Source organism: Pituophis catenifer, unplaced genomic scaffold (genome assembly GCF_029215685.1).
Source record: "Pituophis catenifer annectens isolate HBS135680 unplaced genomic scaffold, rPitCat1.0.hap2 SCAF_1, whole genome shotgun sequence".
In the NCBI taxonomy this organism is placed as follows: Eukaryota; Metazoa; Chordata; class Lepidosauria; order Squamata; family Colubridae; genus Pituophis; species Pituophis catenifer.
Genome location: NW_027256881.1, coordinates 68,744,749 through 68,762,789, shown reverse-complemented (window position 1 = coordinate 68,762,789; position 18,041 = coordinate 68,744,749). Strand labels below are relative to the sequence as shown.

The window sequence follows — 18,041 nt, the reverse complement described above, 5'->3', positions numbered from 1 at the left end:
ATTCAGGCAAGAATAGAATAGAATAGAATTCTTTATTGGCCAAGTATGATTGGACACACAAGGAATTTGTCTTGGTGCACACGCTCTCAGTGTACATAAAAGAGAAGATACATTTGTCAAGAATCATAAGGTACAACACTTAATGATAGTCATAGGGAACAAATAATCAAATCATATTAGGAAACCAGTCAATATAAATTGTAAGGATACCAGCAACAAGATTACAGTCATACAGTCATAAGTGGGTGGATATGGTACAACCAAGGGTAGTAGCTCTATCTTTATTGTTAGGTGACATTAACAGAATCTTAAAGACTGAAAGAATTTCTTCCCTCCTTTTCTTTTACTCCCCAGAGTAAACTAAGGAGGGTCCTATTGAAACATTTCCCATGTCATTCCCCCCTTCTATGGGCTGAGACATCTTTTACATACCATTTTACAAGCTCTCCCTCATGTCTCCCAAGGTCATTCCTACATATTATTAGAGTCTCAGCATTTTGTTCATCCATTCCTGATTCTCTGTCTTTGGTCTTTGTAGAGACTGCCTCTATTTAAAAAACGATTGAGAAATGATTGCATTTATAGATGCACCCTTTTCACATGAGAATCACAACTATGTTAATAAAGAATTGCAAAATAGGCAGAAAACAGTAGAGTTAGGCTTGTGATATTATTGACATTATTAAGAAAGCAGCCACCTTGAATACCTTTCATCATGAGATTAGAAGCTTTCAGAGCTATTTATGCTCATCTAGAGTTTGTTACCCTACATTGGTGGGGACTTGAGGAGGCATATTCTAGTTAGTTACACCATACCAGAATTGTTATGTCTTTTACCAAATATATTTTTTCATCATATTATTCGGGGAAAAAGTGAAATGGAAGGTGAATTATTATAATGAAATGTTTTCACATTCATTACAATAATTCACTGTTTGCTTTAGAAAGCTAAGATAACAGTCCTTCTCAACCTAAATTGAGAAGGGCCCAGGGCCAGACAAGCAAGAATCAGAGAAAATGCTTAGCCAATCAGAAAACCCCTTCTTGAGATACAGGTTTTAAGTGTTTGGTTTAAAATATCCCCATGCTTTTGTAGGATATTGCCAGTGCTTGGCAAAGACTTGAACAAGCGGAGAAGGGCTATGAGGAATGGCTGTTGAATGAAATACGAAGGCTTGAACGGCTTGAACATCTGGCTGCTAAGTTTAGGCAAAAGGCCACATCACATGAAACCTGGGCGTATGGTAAGTTGGGATTCTCTTGCCTGCAAAAATATCTATCCAGTGTTTTCCCTTTGAAATAGAATTTAAAATCAAATGCATGGTTCAAATGAAAAAAGTGGACAAGAAAAAGAGATGAAGAATATGTAGCAACATAGGGGGAAGGAATAGACTGAAGGATACAAAAGGCAAGAACTAAAATATCAATTGTAAAATAAAAAGGAAGTCAATAGGTTTAACTTGTCCGATGGTTCCTTGGCTCCTGATAAGGTTGCTGCTGACATGTAATCCTATTCAGCAAATAACTCAGATTCATTCTGAGTTGGATTCCAGCTAAGAAGGTGGAAGTGACAGAGCCTTGGGATGCTGTCTGGGATAGGTTTAAGGATTTTGGTCCCAAGAAAGTTGGCAGGATATTCAGAGCTAGGGACACCACTACCTGCGTTTTGAGCCAATGCCCTCCTGGTTCAGGCCTCGGTGTGGGGTGGGGGAGATATGTGGGTAGCTCCATGCGGTAGTAAATGACTCCTTGTGGAAGGAGGTGATTCTGCTGGCTCTGAAAGAAGTAGTTGTAGATCCGTCTCCTCAAGAGATCATTGCTGGATCATCTTCATCACAAGATGCTGGTTTTTACCTTTAAAGTCATACCTGGCATAAGATCAGGTTACTTGTGGGACCGCCTTGTCCCAAAAATTTCTGCCTGTCCACCATGCTCCCATAGGGAGAATATGTTCTGGATCTCTCATCGAAACATTGCTATCTTATGGGTACTAGAAAGGTGCCCTTTTGGTGGGAGCCCATGTGCTCTGGAACAGTCTTTTCCCTTTTATATGCCAAACCCCAGATTTGCTTGCCTTTAGAAAAGCAATCAAGACCTGACTTTTTCCAGAGATATTTGTGTCGAGTTGAGTCACCTTTTGGTTGTTTTTGCTGTCATATTTCATTATTTATTTAATTATCTTGAAAATTCCATGCACACCTAGACAGTAAAAAGTGTTCTTCGTGGGGATTCACAAGCCGTGCAGGTCAAGAGCTGTGCTATCATACCTGAAGCAAATATAGCTGTTCATGGGGCCTTCACTGCTCTCAAAGATTTGCTCTGGGAAAACACTGAAGCTTTCAGAACCTATCTGCATATAGAAAGTAGCCTGCTTTAAACTTTTTGAACTTTTGAAGTATTAGACAAATAATCCTGAGACAAATAACGAAGTATGAATAAAGCTGTGTTGAAGTAAATATAGCAAATCTGCCATTGTGTGGAAGATTGGGAGAGGTGGCAAACCATGCACTCCACATATCCACCCCTTTCTATCTATTTCCCTGAAGTGTTTCTTCACACATTGTGCTTTTAGCCATGCACAGTTCAAGAAAACACAATTCTATGTGTATTTGTTAATGGTGGAACAGCTGCTAAAGTGCGGGTTTAATCATTCCCCGGGAGCCTTTGGGCAGAATTTGCTATTCAGGAAAAAGGCCTTCTTCAACAGGAATCTGTGGGTTGATTTTATGAGCCGTGATGGCGCAGCGGTTAGAATGCAGTACTGCAGGCTAATTCTGCTGCCTGCAGTTTGACAGTTCAATTCTCAGCGGCTCAGCCTTCCTCGGAATGAGGACTCAGATTGTTGGGGGCAATATGCTGATTTTGTAAACCGCTTAGAGAGGGTTGTAAAGCACTGTGAAGCGGTATATATTGGTAAGTCTAAGTGCTATTGTTATTGCTATTGTTATTGCTATTGCTATGTGGTTGTATTGTTTAATGTACTATATGTTGCTCCTGCCTGTATTTTACACCCTGCCGCTATGTGTTGGGGTGTCTTTGAGTCTCACTGCAGTTTGCATCTCAGATCCTCTCTAATGTGATAAATCTGTATATGTATGGATCTGGTACTTAGTGTTATTGCTAAGTGCTACCATCACCACCATCTTGTAATCATTATAGCTTTAGCTTTGGGACAGGCAGGGCCCTGCATGGTGATCAAAGCAAAGGGGAATGGGAATCAGCTAAAGAGGCATTTGCTGCTATACTTCGGGCAACCAAATAGTAACATCACTCTTATACATATCATTTGATATGTGACTCTTACTACTGTTGGACTCTTTGACAATACCAGTCATTTCTCTTTGGGCCCTTAGTCACCAATGCTGCCAATATTCCACCTCAGTGGTTTGGTTCTTCTCTCTTCCTACCAGGCAAAGAGCAGATTCTGCAGCAGAAGGATTATGAAGCTGCTTCCCTGACAGAGATCCGGGCTTTGTTGAGGAAACATGAAGCTTTTGAGAGCGACTTGGCTGCTCACCAGGACAGGGTGGAACAGATCGCTGCCATTGCCCAGGAGCTGAAGTATGTTCCATTTAGAGGCACACAGCTGCTGACATTTACCCGATAAACTCTTTCCAATAAATTCAATAGTGTCATAGGTACAATGTAAAAATTCCACAGATAATTTTCTAAGTGTTATTATCTTGGCCTGTTCTCTGAAAATCTTTTTGATTTCCTCCTTAACTAAAAATAGAGATGCCTTGCAGAGCAACTACTGCAAAGCTAAATTAATGATAAACCTTTTTTTGGTCCATTTTCTGGTTGGTAATCTTGAAGTGGAAGGGTGAGTTCTGACTTAATATATTTAATCTAAGTGATGTTAAACAGGAAAGCTGCCTTACAGTTCCTAATTTCTTTTCAGTTACTGCAATCTTCACCATTAAGATTGTTTGCAGAGATGTTGATATTATTTCTTGTAGTTATTTTCTATGTATACATCTATTTACAGAATAGAAAGAGCTGGGAAAATGTTGTTTTGTTTTGTTTAAAGAGGCATTTATATTTAAAAAGTGGGTGATAGCTCTAAGCCAGAGATGTGTTTCCAAATTGGCCCATCCCATGTGAACAGGCTTTCAGATCTTCTACAGACTTTAAATCTACTTTTGTGATGCTGTATTAACAGAGTTCATCAAATGCTACTGAACAACAAAATCTATCCTTTTTCAGCATTAGTGATATTGCTGTAGCAGTTGGGATTTGGGTTCAAGAACATCTGAAGACTGCAGATTATTTAGTTTTAGTGTAGGAACAGGAGAAAGTCATGTCCAGTGCTGATTGCTATTTGCCAGGAGCATAAGCTGCAAGGTGACAGGATGTTGGGCTCAGAAGTTAAGCAGGATCAGTCATGGTCAGTATATGAATGGGGGACACTGGTCTGATTCTTAACATAATGTAATGGACATGAACATCAGAAACAAGGTGGATGGGACAGTTTTCTTCAGTAGACCAAATTCAGTCTGAAGTGATGGCATTGTTGAATACTCTTTTCTCGTCAAATAGATTTTGATTGAAAAACAGTAATCAGAAAAGTATGAATCTTCTTTTCTGGGAATTGGTTTTAGAAAGATGGGCAGGCTAAGAAATTTTGGGCATGAGGTGAGTTAAACACTGCTAATAAGTACTACAGGTCCTTTGAGGGAATGATACTGTTCTTTATGCTGTTTGGTTTGGCATAGCTCTATATTTCTACTTCCCACCACTTGGCAATGCAAGGTTGCTATTTCTGGAAAACAATTGTTATGTTTGACCTTGAACTATGCTGGTTAAAGTTCAGTGTCAGCTTCACCTTTTTCTCTTATGGCAGCTGAGATTGCTAAAATCATAAAGATTAAAATTGCTGAAGTCTTATTGAACAATGGTTTCTGCATAGAAACTGCTGTATGTGTGCCACATGAGTAAGGCAGCCGCCATTGAGTTCCCACAACTGTATAATTCCAAAAATAATACCTTATAGTCAGTTACAAACTTCAAGTACAAATCTGTTCAGTGAAAGAAAAGAATACAGATGCATCTTGAGTATATATCAACACATTCATGAACTAGTGATTACTAGTTTAGAATTTCTACTTGCACAGACTAGTGTGAACATGGACAGAACAAAATGACTTTGGCCAAGCTTTTGACATATTGGCCAAGATGTGTCCAAACTGCCCAGTACCATAGTTGCCATAGCAAGAAATGTAGGTAGCATAGGTGCAACTAAAGCTGCTAACCTCACCTATACCTGCTGTATATGACTGAGAAGCATTGAATGAATACTTCAGTTGACCAAAGGTTTGATGCATGAAGTGAAAGGAGAATAATAAGATGCATGTCTGCAAAACTCAAGAGAAAGATTGTAATCGTTATGAATGAAATGGAGTTGTTGAATAACAGCAGCGAAGTGAATGTGTAAGTTTTATTATGAAGGGGCTAAAGTATATGTTGGAAACTACAAATTTATGTCATTTAGATTGTTATGTAAAAATCCATAGGTTGTGGGTTAACGGTCTTGTTTAATTGTAATAAATAATGACAAGGAAAGAATCAGAAATGAGTTGAGGGAAATTGTGCAGCGTTCACAATGAACTGATCTATTGAGAACATTGCACAATGTTTTCCTTAACTTATTCTGTTAAATGTCATGTACGTTGGCAAGAGAATATAAAAAAGTGACACAAGAATTAGTGAATGACAATGGTGGCTAGGGAGCATCTGCGTAGAAAAAGATCTGCTTATTTTGAATAAATTTTTTAAATATAAATGTATTCATCTATTCAGAAATCTTTTGTTATATATCTCTTTGTTGCCATCTAGTGGGCATCCAGACTTTATCAGTGTCAATGTGAAAGCCCTATATATACTATTGCTTGTTGAAGCCATTACCGCCATGAGATTCCTTAAAGACGTAACATGTTGTGTTCAACTAAAAACTTTATCTATCTCTGTTTTTGGTTGAGATCAAGAGTGCTTATTCCCTATTTATGAAAATTTTACTTAAAATTCATTATAATATTATTTAAATGTAGAAAAATTTACAAGTATCCGATCTCAGGCCTAAATTCATAATATTATTTTATGTTTGATTAACCCCTGGACTTAAACTGGTATGTTCTCACATTACTATAATGACTTTGATTCATAATGGCATACCAGGGGTAGTCAAAGAGTAGCCAAGAGCTAAATGTAGCTGATGATGAGATATTCAGAATAACAACTAGCTGAGGACAAAGTACATATGTCCAATCTCTTTAGAACCACACAAACATATCTGACAGTTAAAAGAGATTGCAATAATAAACGGCAGAATATAGGTATGAAACTATTATTTCCTTGGCCCCCAGAAGTCTGTCTTGTTTTTGCACAAGGGGAAACCAAGAGACATTTAATAACAATAATAACAGTAACAGAGTTGGAAGGGACCTTGGAGGTCATTTAGTCCAACCCCCTGCTCATGTAGGAGACCTATACTAGGGATTCGAACCGCCGAACTGCCGACCTTTCTGATCGACAAGCTCAGCGTCTTAGTCACTGAGCCACCTAGCCAGGCAAAGAAAGTGGTCTCTGGTATTTGTAGACTAGATGTATCCATTATTATGGTGTTATTCCAAAAATACCCTTTGGAATCTTTCCTGTCTAATGAAAAAATACACAAAACTAGTACTGTAGCATTTCCACCTGTTTCTTGTTAATCCTAGTTGTTACGATTAATTCCTGAAGATGTTTTTTGGCAGGGCATCCAAATATTAAGGGCACAAAAGCCCTGCAGAAAAAGTAAGTTACAATTGGGGGAAGCAGTTTAGAAATGTAATGTTTCTAAACTGCTTCCCCCAATGTTTCATGTGTATGTTTTCCAAAGTAACATGGATGTTATATCACTAGTTATTGAGAGCTGTAAGAATATGGCATGTTCTGTATTCCTATTGATCGTTTGGATTTTTGAAGCCCAAATAACTTCATTCTTATCATACTTCTCTATTATATATAAAATCATGGGTAAAAAGCTATGGGACGCCATGCATTTTCTTTCTAAATGACATTAGTGTTTCCCCTCACAAATCGACTGTGTGTATGAATGGAAGATTAACTCTAACGCGCATGAGATTAGTGACTGGAAAATAGAAATCCAAAAGGTAGCATTCTGAATGTTGTTTCTCTAGAATAAAAATCTTGGATGTGTTTTTGTGATGATTGTTGGAATGATGCATTCCTCTTCTCTGGCTGTGTGTATAAATTATGTTCAGATTGCTGCTGTGTACGCCAAACCAGATTAGAAAATTAATGTAGAGTATAAAGGAATTTAAAGGTTATGTTCTCCTGTGCATTTCTGAACTGGAGGGGACCTGCAATTTGCAGCACCTAAGGGGAAAACTAGCTGTCACATTAGGAACACAGCATTCTCCGAATTGTGTAGATTGAACCCCCTGGTTATTTGGAGTATCTGTGAAGATTGGCTAAATATGTATCCTTTTTTCCCCCAGTGAACTAGACTACCATGATGCAGCAAGTGTCAATGATCGATGTCAGAAAATATGTGATCAGTGGGATAGATTGGGAACCCTTACCCAGAAAAGGAGAGAAGTATTGGAGGTAAAGTAAATGTTGACAATAGTTTTACTCTTTAAAGCACTACACCAGGGGTGTCAAACTTGATTTCATTGAAGGCTGCATCAGAGTTGTGTTTGACATCGGGGGGCCAGGGTAGGCATGGCCAGCTCGATGTCACATGTGTTGGGGGTGCCTGTGGGGGGCCCAAGCACTCTGCCAGCGAACACGGACTCCCAAGCTCTGTTTTCGGCTGTGACAGCCTCCTGCTACCTTCTGCCAGTGGCCCTCCCTAGCTCCTTTTTCACTGGCAGAGGGTTGCAGGAGGTTGTCACAGCCATAAACAGAGCTTGGGAGTTCGTTTTCACTGGCAGAGGCTCTGTGGGCCAGTCCTTCACTGTTTCCAGGGCAGCCCCACGGGCCAGATCTAAGCACCCTGCAGGCCGGATTCAGCCCCTGGCCTTTGAGTTTGACACCCCTGCACTACACTCTTCAAGATTTGTGGGGAATCGGCATTCTTCAAGTGGGTGGGAATGAACTACATTATCCACAATCCCCAGCCAGCAGGGTTATTGGTCAGGCTGGCTGGTGGTGATGGAAGTTGTACAGATAATCCAGCATTTCTAGGGAGTCCTGTTTTCTCTCATTGTTCTGTTTATACATGATTTATTTTAAAAATTGTTACCTTATTGTCAAATGCAGTACCAACTGACTGAAGCTGGCATGGAAAAATGATTGATGTAGATATATGACTTTTTTCTACAGTTCATGACAAAGTTTGTTTAAAACAGTTTAATGTATAGGTGGCCCTTTACTTATGACTAGTTGCTTAATGATTGTTCAAAGTTACAACAAACTTCAGAAAATCTACTTATGCACTATTCTCAAAGTTATGACTGTCACACACACCCTATGGTCATGTGATTTCATTTTGTGCACAAAAGTGCCCTTCCTTTCCTTGGAAGCACTTCCACTACCCTACCAAACTTTGTAGTAAGAGACAAGCAGAAACAGATATATAGATGTACACATCATGTTGAATAATGGCTTATATATCACAGCATGTTGATTAAATTGCAATGGCTAGGTTCACAAAATACTTTGAGCCAAAACAACCACATTATGGTTTAGTATAACATATGTACCCATTCTTGGAATTAAGTGCATTGGAGTGGGAAACAGGAAATTGGATTTTAGCCCCATCAGAAGTTTGAAAAGTTGTATACTCCTAAATATTTGCATCTACGACAAAAAAAAGATATGGCGAAATAGGAAAAAAAATCCAATACGTTCACAAATAGCAATTACAGCAACAGTCAGACACTCATAAAGCATTTGTCTTCAACAAACAATATCATTCCAGGACATCTATCCAGATATAGATATCAGGAAGACAAGGCCTGTAGTACAAGGCCTGTAGATGCTAACTGGGTAAAATAGATAGGTTTTTCCTGGATTATGCCCAGATTACAGTTTCACCTTTCCAAGCATACCAGAGTTAATGAGGAAAGCTGTGTTAAACAGTGATGTAGCTCCTGCCTGGGCCAATCTCCCTTCCTGCCAACTGCCTTGACTTATTATTTCCTATAGCCTAACTGACTGCATCACTTGTTCTAGCTGTAGTGTGAATTGGGGAAAATCATGGTCCCTGTATTGCTGTTAAATACCATAAGAACCAGTGGAATTGTGTCTTCACCATCAATGCACTGAAAACACAAAGGAATGTGAAAAGCCAGAAGGAAAGCACAAACAGTTGTCACGCACACCCTGATATTTGCTAGATATTAAGAAATTGAAGGACAGAGGAAAAAAGTTGCAGTATTCGTTTAACTTGCTGATTGTGTTGCCTGTTAATGGTACATCCTTAAAAGCTGCAAAGCTCGAACTCCCTAATAGAAACCAAAAATGAATGTGCATTTCTAAAAGAAAAAGTAAGCTAAATCCATTTATGTGTGTCTTTTTAAAGAGGACAGAGAAACTGTTGGAAACAATTGATCAACTTCACTTGGAGTTTGCCAAGAGGGCTGCTCCATTCAACAACTGGATGGAAGGTGCAATGGAAGACTTGCAAGATATGTTCATTGTTCACAGTGTAGAGGAGATCCAGGTAAAGTAAAGCTGCATTATGAGCTCAACAAGGATAGTTGTTCTATTTTCACGGTGGGAAAATTCCCTTATTTCATCTCAGAAAGTTTCAAGTCTTGCTTACCCCAACTTATGCCTGAAAAGATATATTACAGCAGCCTTTTCTAATCAATCACCCTCCAATTTGGGATTGTAACTCCTAGTATTCTCATTCCTCCATCTGACACCCACATCTTTTTTGGGGGGTGAACAGTCAGATGACTAAATCAAGAGTGCAGTGTAGTGACTGAAATACCAGATTTTGATCTGACTTCAAAATCATTGTTTTCTTGGTTAACCATTAAAAAAGTAATAGCAATTGGATGGTAGATCATTTCCAAGTTTGTAAATTGAGCTTTTCTGGGATCAGGCAGTTTCCTTCGTTACTTTTGGTACTGTACACGAAATACCTTTATTGGTGCATGGAGTCAACACAAGCTGTGAGATCACTCTGAACCTAGTCATCATCTTAATATGTGTAACTGGGCTGGCCCCTAAGACTGGGACAGAACTCAGTATTCTCTGGAATTTAACATGGAATGAAGGGAAAGAGATTTTAGTTCTTCCTTCCATTGCCAAGCATCCTCCTCACTATCTTTATTGCTGCTTGTCTGCTCCTTCTGGGTTAGGGTGCTCACCTCAGGGAGAGGGCAAGAAGAATGAGGGTATCTCACTCTTGGATCTTTTTGCATACTTGAGGAGAGGTGACATGCAGACCTGCAGCAGCAGGAGGAGATGGAGAAGAAGGAGGCTCCATGCTTGGGAAGAGCCCGACTCACTTCCAATAATGGAATTTAATATCTTTGCCATTCTTTTCTTTTGGGGGGGGGGGCTAGGAACCTTTAGAAAGTAGTGGAGGTGGGTATTTACTGAACAATTTTCTTCCTCAAAGCATAAATGAATGGAAGAAAAACTCACTATGGTAATTACCTTTTTTTTTTTTTTAATTTGATTTATATGCCGTCCTTCTCCGGAGACTCAGGGTGGCTTACATTGCATTAAGCAATATTTTACCAAATTACCTTAATTTGGGAAATGTGAAAGCCATGAAGAATTTAAAAAAAACCTTGAACAAATACTACATTTTGTGTACAGAGCTGCTAATTACACGTTACATACTATTAAGAGTGTGTACAATGGAACTGAGCACCAGTGGGGGCTTTTTAATTCAGTTTGAGGAACCTTTGAGCAATTATTGTGTATGGGGAGGGTAAAGATTCATTCATTTGTCCTGATCTTTGCATTTATATCTGCATCTTTTGCACATCTATGCATTTGGGATACTCTCAGTAAAAAGAATGAAGGGGTAATGCTTGCTGTTGCTGCTGACTTTCACTTGGGATTTCCCCTCAGAAGGTACATTTTAAAACACTGTGCCATTTGCCTTTTCATTTTTGGAAAAGAAAGCCAGGATCCTGTTATCCACATTTCCGAATATTGTATAGTATTTTTTCCTGGACCTTCCCCCATTCTCAGTTTCACTGTTTGCCCTTTATAATGGCACAAGAAACAAAATTTACTTACTCACCACTGATTATACAGAAGTGCCAGCTACACAATCTTGCAAATGTTTATATAGATAAAGGGGATGGGAGGGGGAGGGGGTGGAGGAAGACGAAAAGTGCCAGACCACAGGTTGGTCCTTCCCCACCTCTTCTTCCTTTTGTTTCTTTCAGAGTTTAATTACTGCCCATGAACAATTTAAAGCCACTCTACCTGAAGCAGATGGTGAGAGGCAAGCTATTTTGTCCATCCATAATGAAGTGGAGAAGGTGATTCAGAGCTACAGCCTCAGAATAAGTGCCAGCAATCCTTACAGCACAGTCACCATGGAAGAGATTCGTACTAAGTGGGATAAAGTAAGTGGAAGTAAAAATACAGGAGTATGTAGATTTGTTTGTGATTAATTACAGGATGGAGGGAAAAAGAGGTTCTGCCTAGGATAATTAAATTTTCAGTTTATTTGTTAATGTTTTACTCTGCTTTAGTACAAGTAGTATTAGGAATTTGGAAGGTACTGTTGTTCTTGGATGTACAGGTAGCCCTTGACTAAAACTATTTGTTTAATGACTGTTCAAAGTTACAACAGTGCTGAATAAAAGTGACTTATGACCAGTTCTTGCAACCATCACAGTGTCCCTGTGTCGTGGTTGTCATGTGATTAAAAATGCAGGCGCTTTGTCGACTGGCATGTATTTATGACAATTGCAGCAATTCTGTTTGTGACCTTCCCATAAGGCTTCCAACAAGCAAAATCAATGGGGGAAGCTGGGTTCATTTGACAACCGAGAGATTCGGCTAGCAACTGTAACAATTTGCTTAAAATCTATGGCCAAAAATGGTCATAAAATCAGGTGCAATTCATTTCATGACTACATTGTTTAGAGACAGATGTTCTGGTTCCAGTTGCAGTTGTAAGTCAAGGGCTCCCTGTGTAACAGCATGCAATAGATAAACAACTACTGAATATAGGTAGTCCTTGACTTACAACAGTTTGCTTAATGACCGTTCAAAGTTACAATGGCACTGGAAAAAGTGTCTTATGACCATTTTTCAAGCTTATGAATGTTGCAGCATCCTCATGGTCATATGCAGTGGTGGGATTCAGCCAGTTCGTACCACTTTGGGAGAACCGGTTGTTAACTTTCTGAGCAGTTTGACAAACTGGTTGTTGGAAGAAATCATTAGGGCAGAGAACCGGTTGTTAAATTACTTGAATTCCACCACTGGTCATATGATTTACTTACTTGATAACTGACTCACATCAGTGGTGGGTTTCAATTTTTTTTACTACCGGTTCTGTGGTGTGGCTTGGTAAGCGTGGCATGGCTTGGTGGGCGTGGCTTGGTGGGTGTGGCAGGGGAAGGTTACTGTAAAATCTCCATTCCCTCCCCAATCCAGGGGAAGGTTACTGCAAAATCTCCATTTCCTCCCAATCAGCTGGGACTTGGGAGGCAGAGAATAGATGGGGGCGGGGCCAGTCAGAGATGGTATTTACTGGTTCTCCGAATTACTCAAAATTTCTGTTACCGGTTCTCCAGAACTTGTCAGAACCTGCTGAAACCCACCTCTGAATCACATGTATAACAGATGCAGCATCTCGGGGTCATGTGATCCCCTTTTGCAATAAAAGTGACTTATGACCAGTTCTTGCAACCATCACAGTGTCCCTGTGTCGTGGTTGTCATGTGATTAAAATGTAGGCGCTTTGTCAACTGGCATGTATTTATGACAATACATGCCAGTTGACAATCAAATTCAAATTCTGACAATCAAAATCAATGGGGAAAACCAGATTTACTTAACAACCAGGTTACTAATTTAACAACTAGAGTGAGTCACTTAACAAATGTGGCAAGAAGAATCGTAAAATGGGGCAAAATCACTTAACAAATTTCTCACTTAGCAACAAAAACTTTGGGCTCAATTGTGGTCATACATTGAGGATTCCCTGTACTATAGGGTTGGCTTTGCCTGGCAGCAAAAAATTAAGATTCAGCCTATTCATGTCTACGCTTTATGGCTTTGTTTTCAGAAAGTTCAAAATAATGTTTCTGAAGTAATGGAGGAATGGGGGAAGAGAATATTCTTGAAGCTTCCCAAAGTTGTGAACAAATGTCTCTTCCACCTTAATGTCGAAAGGCTAGGATGCCAGCAAAGCTCAGAAATGAAAGAAGAAAAAGAGACAAAATAAATAAATAAATAAATAAATAAGCATTCATAAAATAATTGTGGAGCTGCTATCACTTAAGACTATCACTTACAGATACGTAGCACTGTATGCCTTGCAGCTATGCTTTAGAAATTAGTCCAGGGTCAGAATATATCTGAGAAAAACATTACAATTCTGCTTCTGAAGCAAAATCTGAAAACAGAAACTCATGAACTAATATAACTACTAATATTATGCAGAACAAATGGTATAAACATGTATTGCTTTCATATTGACTATATCAGTGATGGCTAACCTTTTTGCCGTCGCGTGCTAAAAGTGGGGGGAGCGCGGGGGTTTTGCACGTGTGCATGCCCACACCCATAATTCAATACGCCCCACCCCCTCATTCATGCGTGCATGACCCCCCCATGCTCCCCCCTGCTTTTGATACATGGTGGCCCGGTGGGCCCGGTAGACCCATTTTTCGCCCTCCCCAGGTTCCAAAGGCTTTCTTGGAGCCTGGGGAGGGTGAAAATGGACTTTCCCACCCCACAGAGGCCCTCCGGAGGCCGGAAACTGCGTTTCCCCGACTTCCAGTGGGCCCAGAAGGGCTGAAAATCAGGTGGCCGGTGCACACATGCATGCTGGAGCTAAGCCAGGGCAACACTCGTGTGCCCTCAGATATGGCTCCGTGTGGCACGTGTGCCGTAGGTTTGCTATCATGGGACTATATCATGTTTCTGTCATGGGCTGTTGGGTGGAAGTTGAGAAACTTCTCCAGTGGAGAATAGCATTCAGTAGGACAGATGAAGTCCAGCCTCAACAATTTGCAGATTTTTCCTCTCGTAATTGGTTGCTTTTAAAAATTGATTAGGATAGAGGTACTCCTTTTTCTCTTTTCTTTAAAAAGAAAAACTCTCTCTAATCAGTTAAATTGTCTAATAGCGGAATAAGAAGATTGATATAATGTGGAAGAGTTACTGATGCATTACAATAGATATAATGGTTTTGTTGGTAGAAAGAGATTCATTGGTAGAGATAAATGAATCAATTCCCACTGAAACACGTTACCATTGTATTGGCAAAAATAAATGAAACCAGAGCTGAACTCCTAGGTACACCTAGCCAGATTAAACCCTCCAGACCATAGCAAAGCTGTTTTCTGCATTAAAAAAAATACAATGATGTACTTAGATATCACATCAACCCGAAAGAAAGGTGGCTCTGAATTTAAAACGATTCCCTTAAAGTAAGTATAGATAAGGGGAAAGAAAAGAGATTACAACCATGGACAAAATCTTGCACAGCCCTTCCAACTTGTCAACCTAAACTACCAATTCTGGCTGTAATTAATCCCCAATTGCAAATATGTGTGATGCAGTTGCGTATGTGTGTGTGTGTGTGTGTGTGTGTGTGTGTGTGTGTGTGTGTGTATGTGAGTATCGGTATAGGTATAGGTATGTATATATCAAATAACATCTAATTTTCAAAGAAATCTATTTGTATCTCCACTGATATATTTGCCTTTAGCGACTTTTCTATTCTTCTTGGCATCATAGCATGATCTCCTACCACTGGGTTCATAAGTTATTATTTGGGATATACGACTTTCAGACTTTGTACTTAAATGGCTTTATGGAATTCTTCTCTTGGGATATTTCATTATGCAATACATGCTAGTGTGCATAACTTCACATAATTTCTAAACATTATTCAGCCATGCTTATTTTAATGAGTGGAGCCTGTTTGACATTAGGTCTGGATCATGCTTTGGGAATCTATCCTATGTGATTAGTTTATGGCTCAGTGTGTCTGACAATCCAAGAAAATTAGTTTATTTGATAAATAATTGCTAAATTATCCATAAAGAAATGTGCAAACATAGCCAAAGTTTTACCTAATGGAACTACTTGCTCAACATATCTGAGATGGCAGTACAGTTGTAAATTGAAGCAGTGGAATACCTTTATAGGAAGTAACACCAACAGTTAATATTGATTAAAATGTGTATTTTTAGAACAGTCTTTAAATTTTTTTTTTTTAAATGTTGTGAAGTAATAAAAATAAAAGCAGATATAGAGCCTACAGACTAACTTAATTTTGCACACTGGCAGGTCAAACAACTTGTGCCTGTAAGAGATCAATCACTGCAGGAGGAGCTTTCCCGTCAGCACACCAATGAACGTCTGCGCCGTCAATTTGGTGCTCAGGCCAATGTCATTGGACCCTGGATCCAGAGCAAGATGGAGGTAAATGCAACCAAGATCTGCAGAAGTTTTAAATCAGAAATTCTAAGCAAATTCTATCCCTGTACAAATTGTGTGTCCTTTTGTGTGCATGGGTCTCTCTGTGTGTGTCTGTGTGCATGAGGAAAAACTATTTGCTGCTCTCTTTAATATAAGCTGTAACATTTCGCAAAATAATGAAAGCTTTTTCTCTTTCTTTCTCTCTCTATGGCAGGAAATTGGCCGAACCTCGGTAGATATCACGGGGCCATTAGAGGACCAGATGACCCAGTTAAAGCAGCAGGAGCACAATATCATTAATTACAAGCACAATATTGACAAACTAGAAGGAGACCATCAACTGATACAGGAAGCGTTGGTCTTTGATAATAAGCATACCAATTATACCATGGAGGTAAATCTGGTCTTTATTTAATTTTATATATGCAGTCTAGCTGCAGCATGTATTTACACAATGACACTGGGGACTTTTGTGTTTCAATGTTGTTTTTAAAATACCAGAAGCTTTTTCATTCAATCCTAAAACATTATTTTATTTTTTCCAGCATTTATCCCACTCAGGTCCTGTCTGACTTTTAGCAGTTAACAACAACATAAAAAATTAAATATAAGAGAGAGAACATAAATAAAACTGATCTACATGAACAAGATGCCTTAGAACCAACTAAAATGAGCCTTGGTGGCGCAGGGGTTAGAGTGCAGTACTGCAGGCCACTTCTGGTGACTACCGGCTGCCTGCAATTTGGCAGTTCAAATCCCACCAGGCTCAAGGTTGACTCAGCCTTCCATCCTTCCGAGGTGGGTAAAATGAGGACCCAGATTGTTGGGGGCAATATGCTGACTCAGTAAAACCCCTTAGAGAGGGCTGTAAAGCACTATAAAGCAGTATATAAGGCTAAGTGCTATTGCTAAAAATCAAAAGCCCAAACAAGCAGGTTAGCTGTAACTTGTTGCAAACAATAAGCAGGACTGGGGTATTTATACTTCCTGCAAGAGTGTTTCATAAAGTGGGAACCACCTCTATGAATCTTGCAATAGGGACAATAGCATTGAGCCTTTCTGTGAAGCTTTGGAGAAGGTTCAAGAGCTTTCAGGTGGAAAATCGTTGAGATAAAAAAATAACAGTCACACCACGTCTGACAATAGCAGGGGTTAACCCAGATCTGATTCATAGACATGATTTCCTTAATGGTGGTTTATTTGCTAAGCTACAATGTTTAGGGTCACACAGCATGATAGTCCTATAACTTTGAGATTTCCTGGTAGTCCCCCAGCCAAATATCAGCCATGCCTCGCACTGCTTAACTTTTGGGAATCAGCCATATTTGCCTAAGTGCAGCCACACGAGCCTGTAAAGAATCGCAACTGTGCTGAAGTACAGACATACTTTCCAGTTTTTGAAATTATTTTTAAAATGACTATATTGTAAATTAGGCTTACAATTGTAATAATAAAAAGTACAACTGCATAGCTTCTTGAGATCAATCAAGGTTGGCTAAATGCTGCCACCTAGCTTGGCAGTCATTCTGTTATACTAATTCCAAAGGTGGTGTAGATCCAAAATGTTCTTCAGTTATAGGAAAATCTATCATGATTTTTTTAAAAAATTACTTTGCTATAAAACATTTATCCAAGTACTAATCAGCTTCATCAGAGTAAATTATTGCAATGCCTCAGTAGGTTCTAGTCTTAAATGTAGTTGCACTGCAAAGTTGGGAAATCCCTTTCTAGTTCTAAATTGTCAACAGCCATGAATTTGCTCCTACTTTTCTTGATAGCATTGCAGTCCAGCAAATAATTTGTTTATTTGACTTATGTCTCATTCCTTTCCCTGTCAAATCTTATTGGGAAATAATAATAATAATAAACAGGATTTATAAAATAGGCTCCTCTCAGATTTTATCTAAAACCAAATATCACCTTCTGTTTATGTCTGGCCACTGTACATTTGCCTAAAATGAATGGACTTTTCTACCTTTATAAAATACCATAGGAAGGCTATCATTAAAAATATCCTACTGTAAATCTGTCAAGGCAGAGATTTATGATGAGATACAGCAGAAAAGGCAGTTGCTATGATAAGTGGAACCTTATCATGTCACAATTAATACTAAATATGAAGAATAAAATGAATAAAGACCATATGTTGAAGGTAGACTCTATGATGGGATCATGGGCAAATTTGCGGGATCCTTTCTGGCCAGAAGCCCACTATCACCCCAGAAGGAAGATAGTAATGAGCTGGTAACTTGCAGCCATTAAGTTCTAGCCTAATGTTTCAGAATCATTCTGGAATAATTAGAAATAAAACATGTCATAATTTAGTCTTTTTGTTTTGGGGTTAGCGTGATCTGAGAACCAGGCTCTTGTGGCTTGTCAATCATGGCCAGTGGCTTTACATGTCTCTTACATATGAAAAGTCCACAGAATTTATATGGTTGTTAACCAGAATT

General features: G+C 39.1%; 1 protein-coding gene across 1 annotated transcript in view; it reads left to right on the top strand.

Moving 5' to 3' along the window:
- Window positions 1-18,041, top strand: part of ACTN2 (actinin alpha 2) — a 63,357-nt gene that overhangs the window by 34,669 nt on the left and 10,647 nt on the right. Inside the window, exons 11-17 of the mRNA XM_070932542.1 lie at window positions 1,097-1,244; window positions 3,411-3,561; window positions 7,500-7,608; window positions 9,530-9,670; window positions 11,364-11,546; window positions 15,457-15,591; window positions 15,803-15,982. Coding sequence (XP_070788643.1) covers window positions 1,097-1,244; window positions 3,411-3,561; window positions 7,500-7,608; window positions 9,530-9,670; window positions 11,364-11,546; window positions 15,457-15,591; window positions 15,803-15,982 — 1,047 coding nt within the window. The remainder of the gene's footprint in view (window positions 1-1,096; window positions 1,245-3,410; window positions 3,562-7,499; window positions 7,609-9,529; window positions 9,671-11,363; window positions 11,547-15,456; window positions 15,592-15,802; window positions 15,983-18,041) is intronic.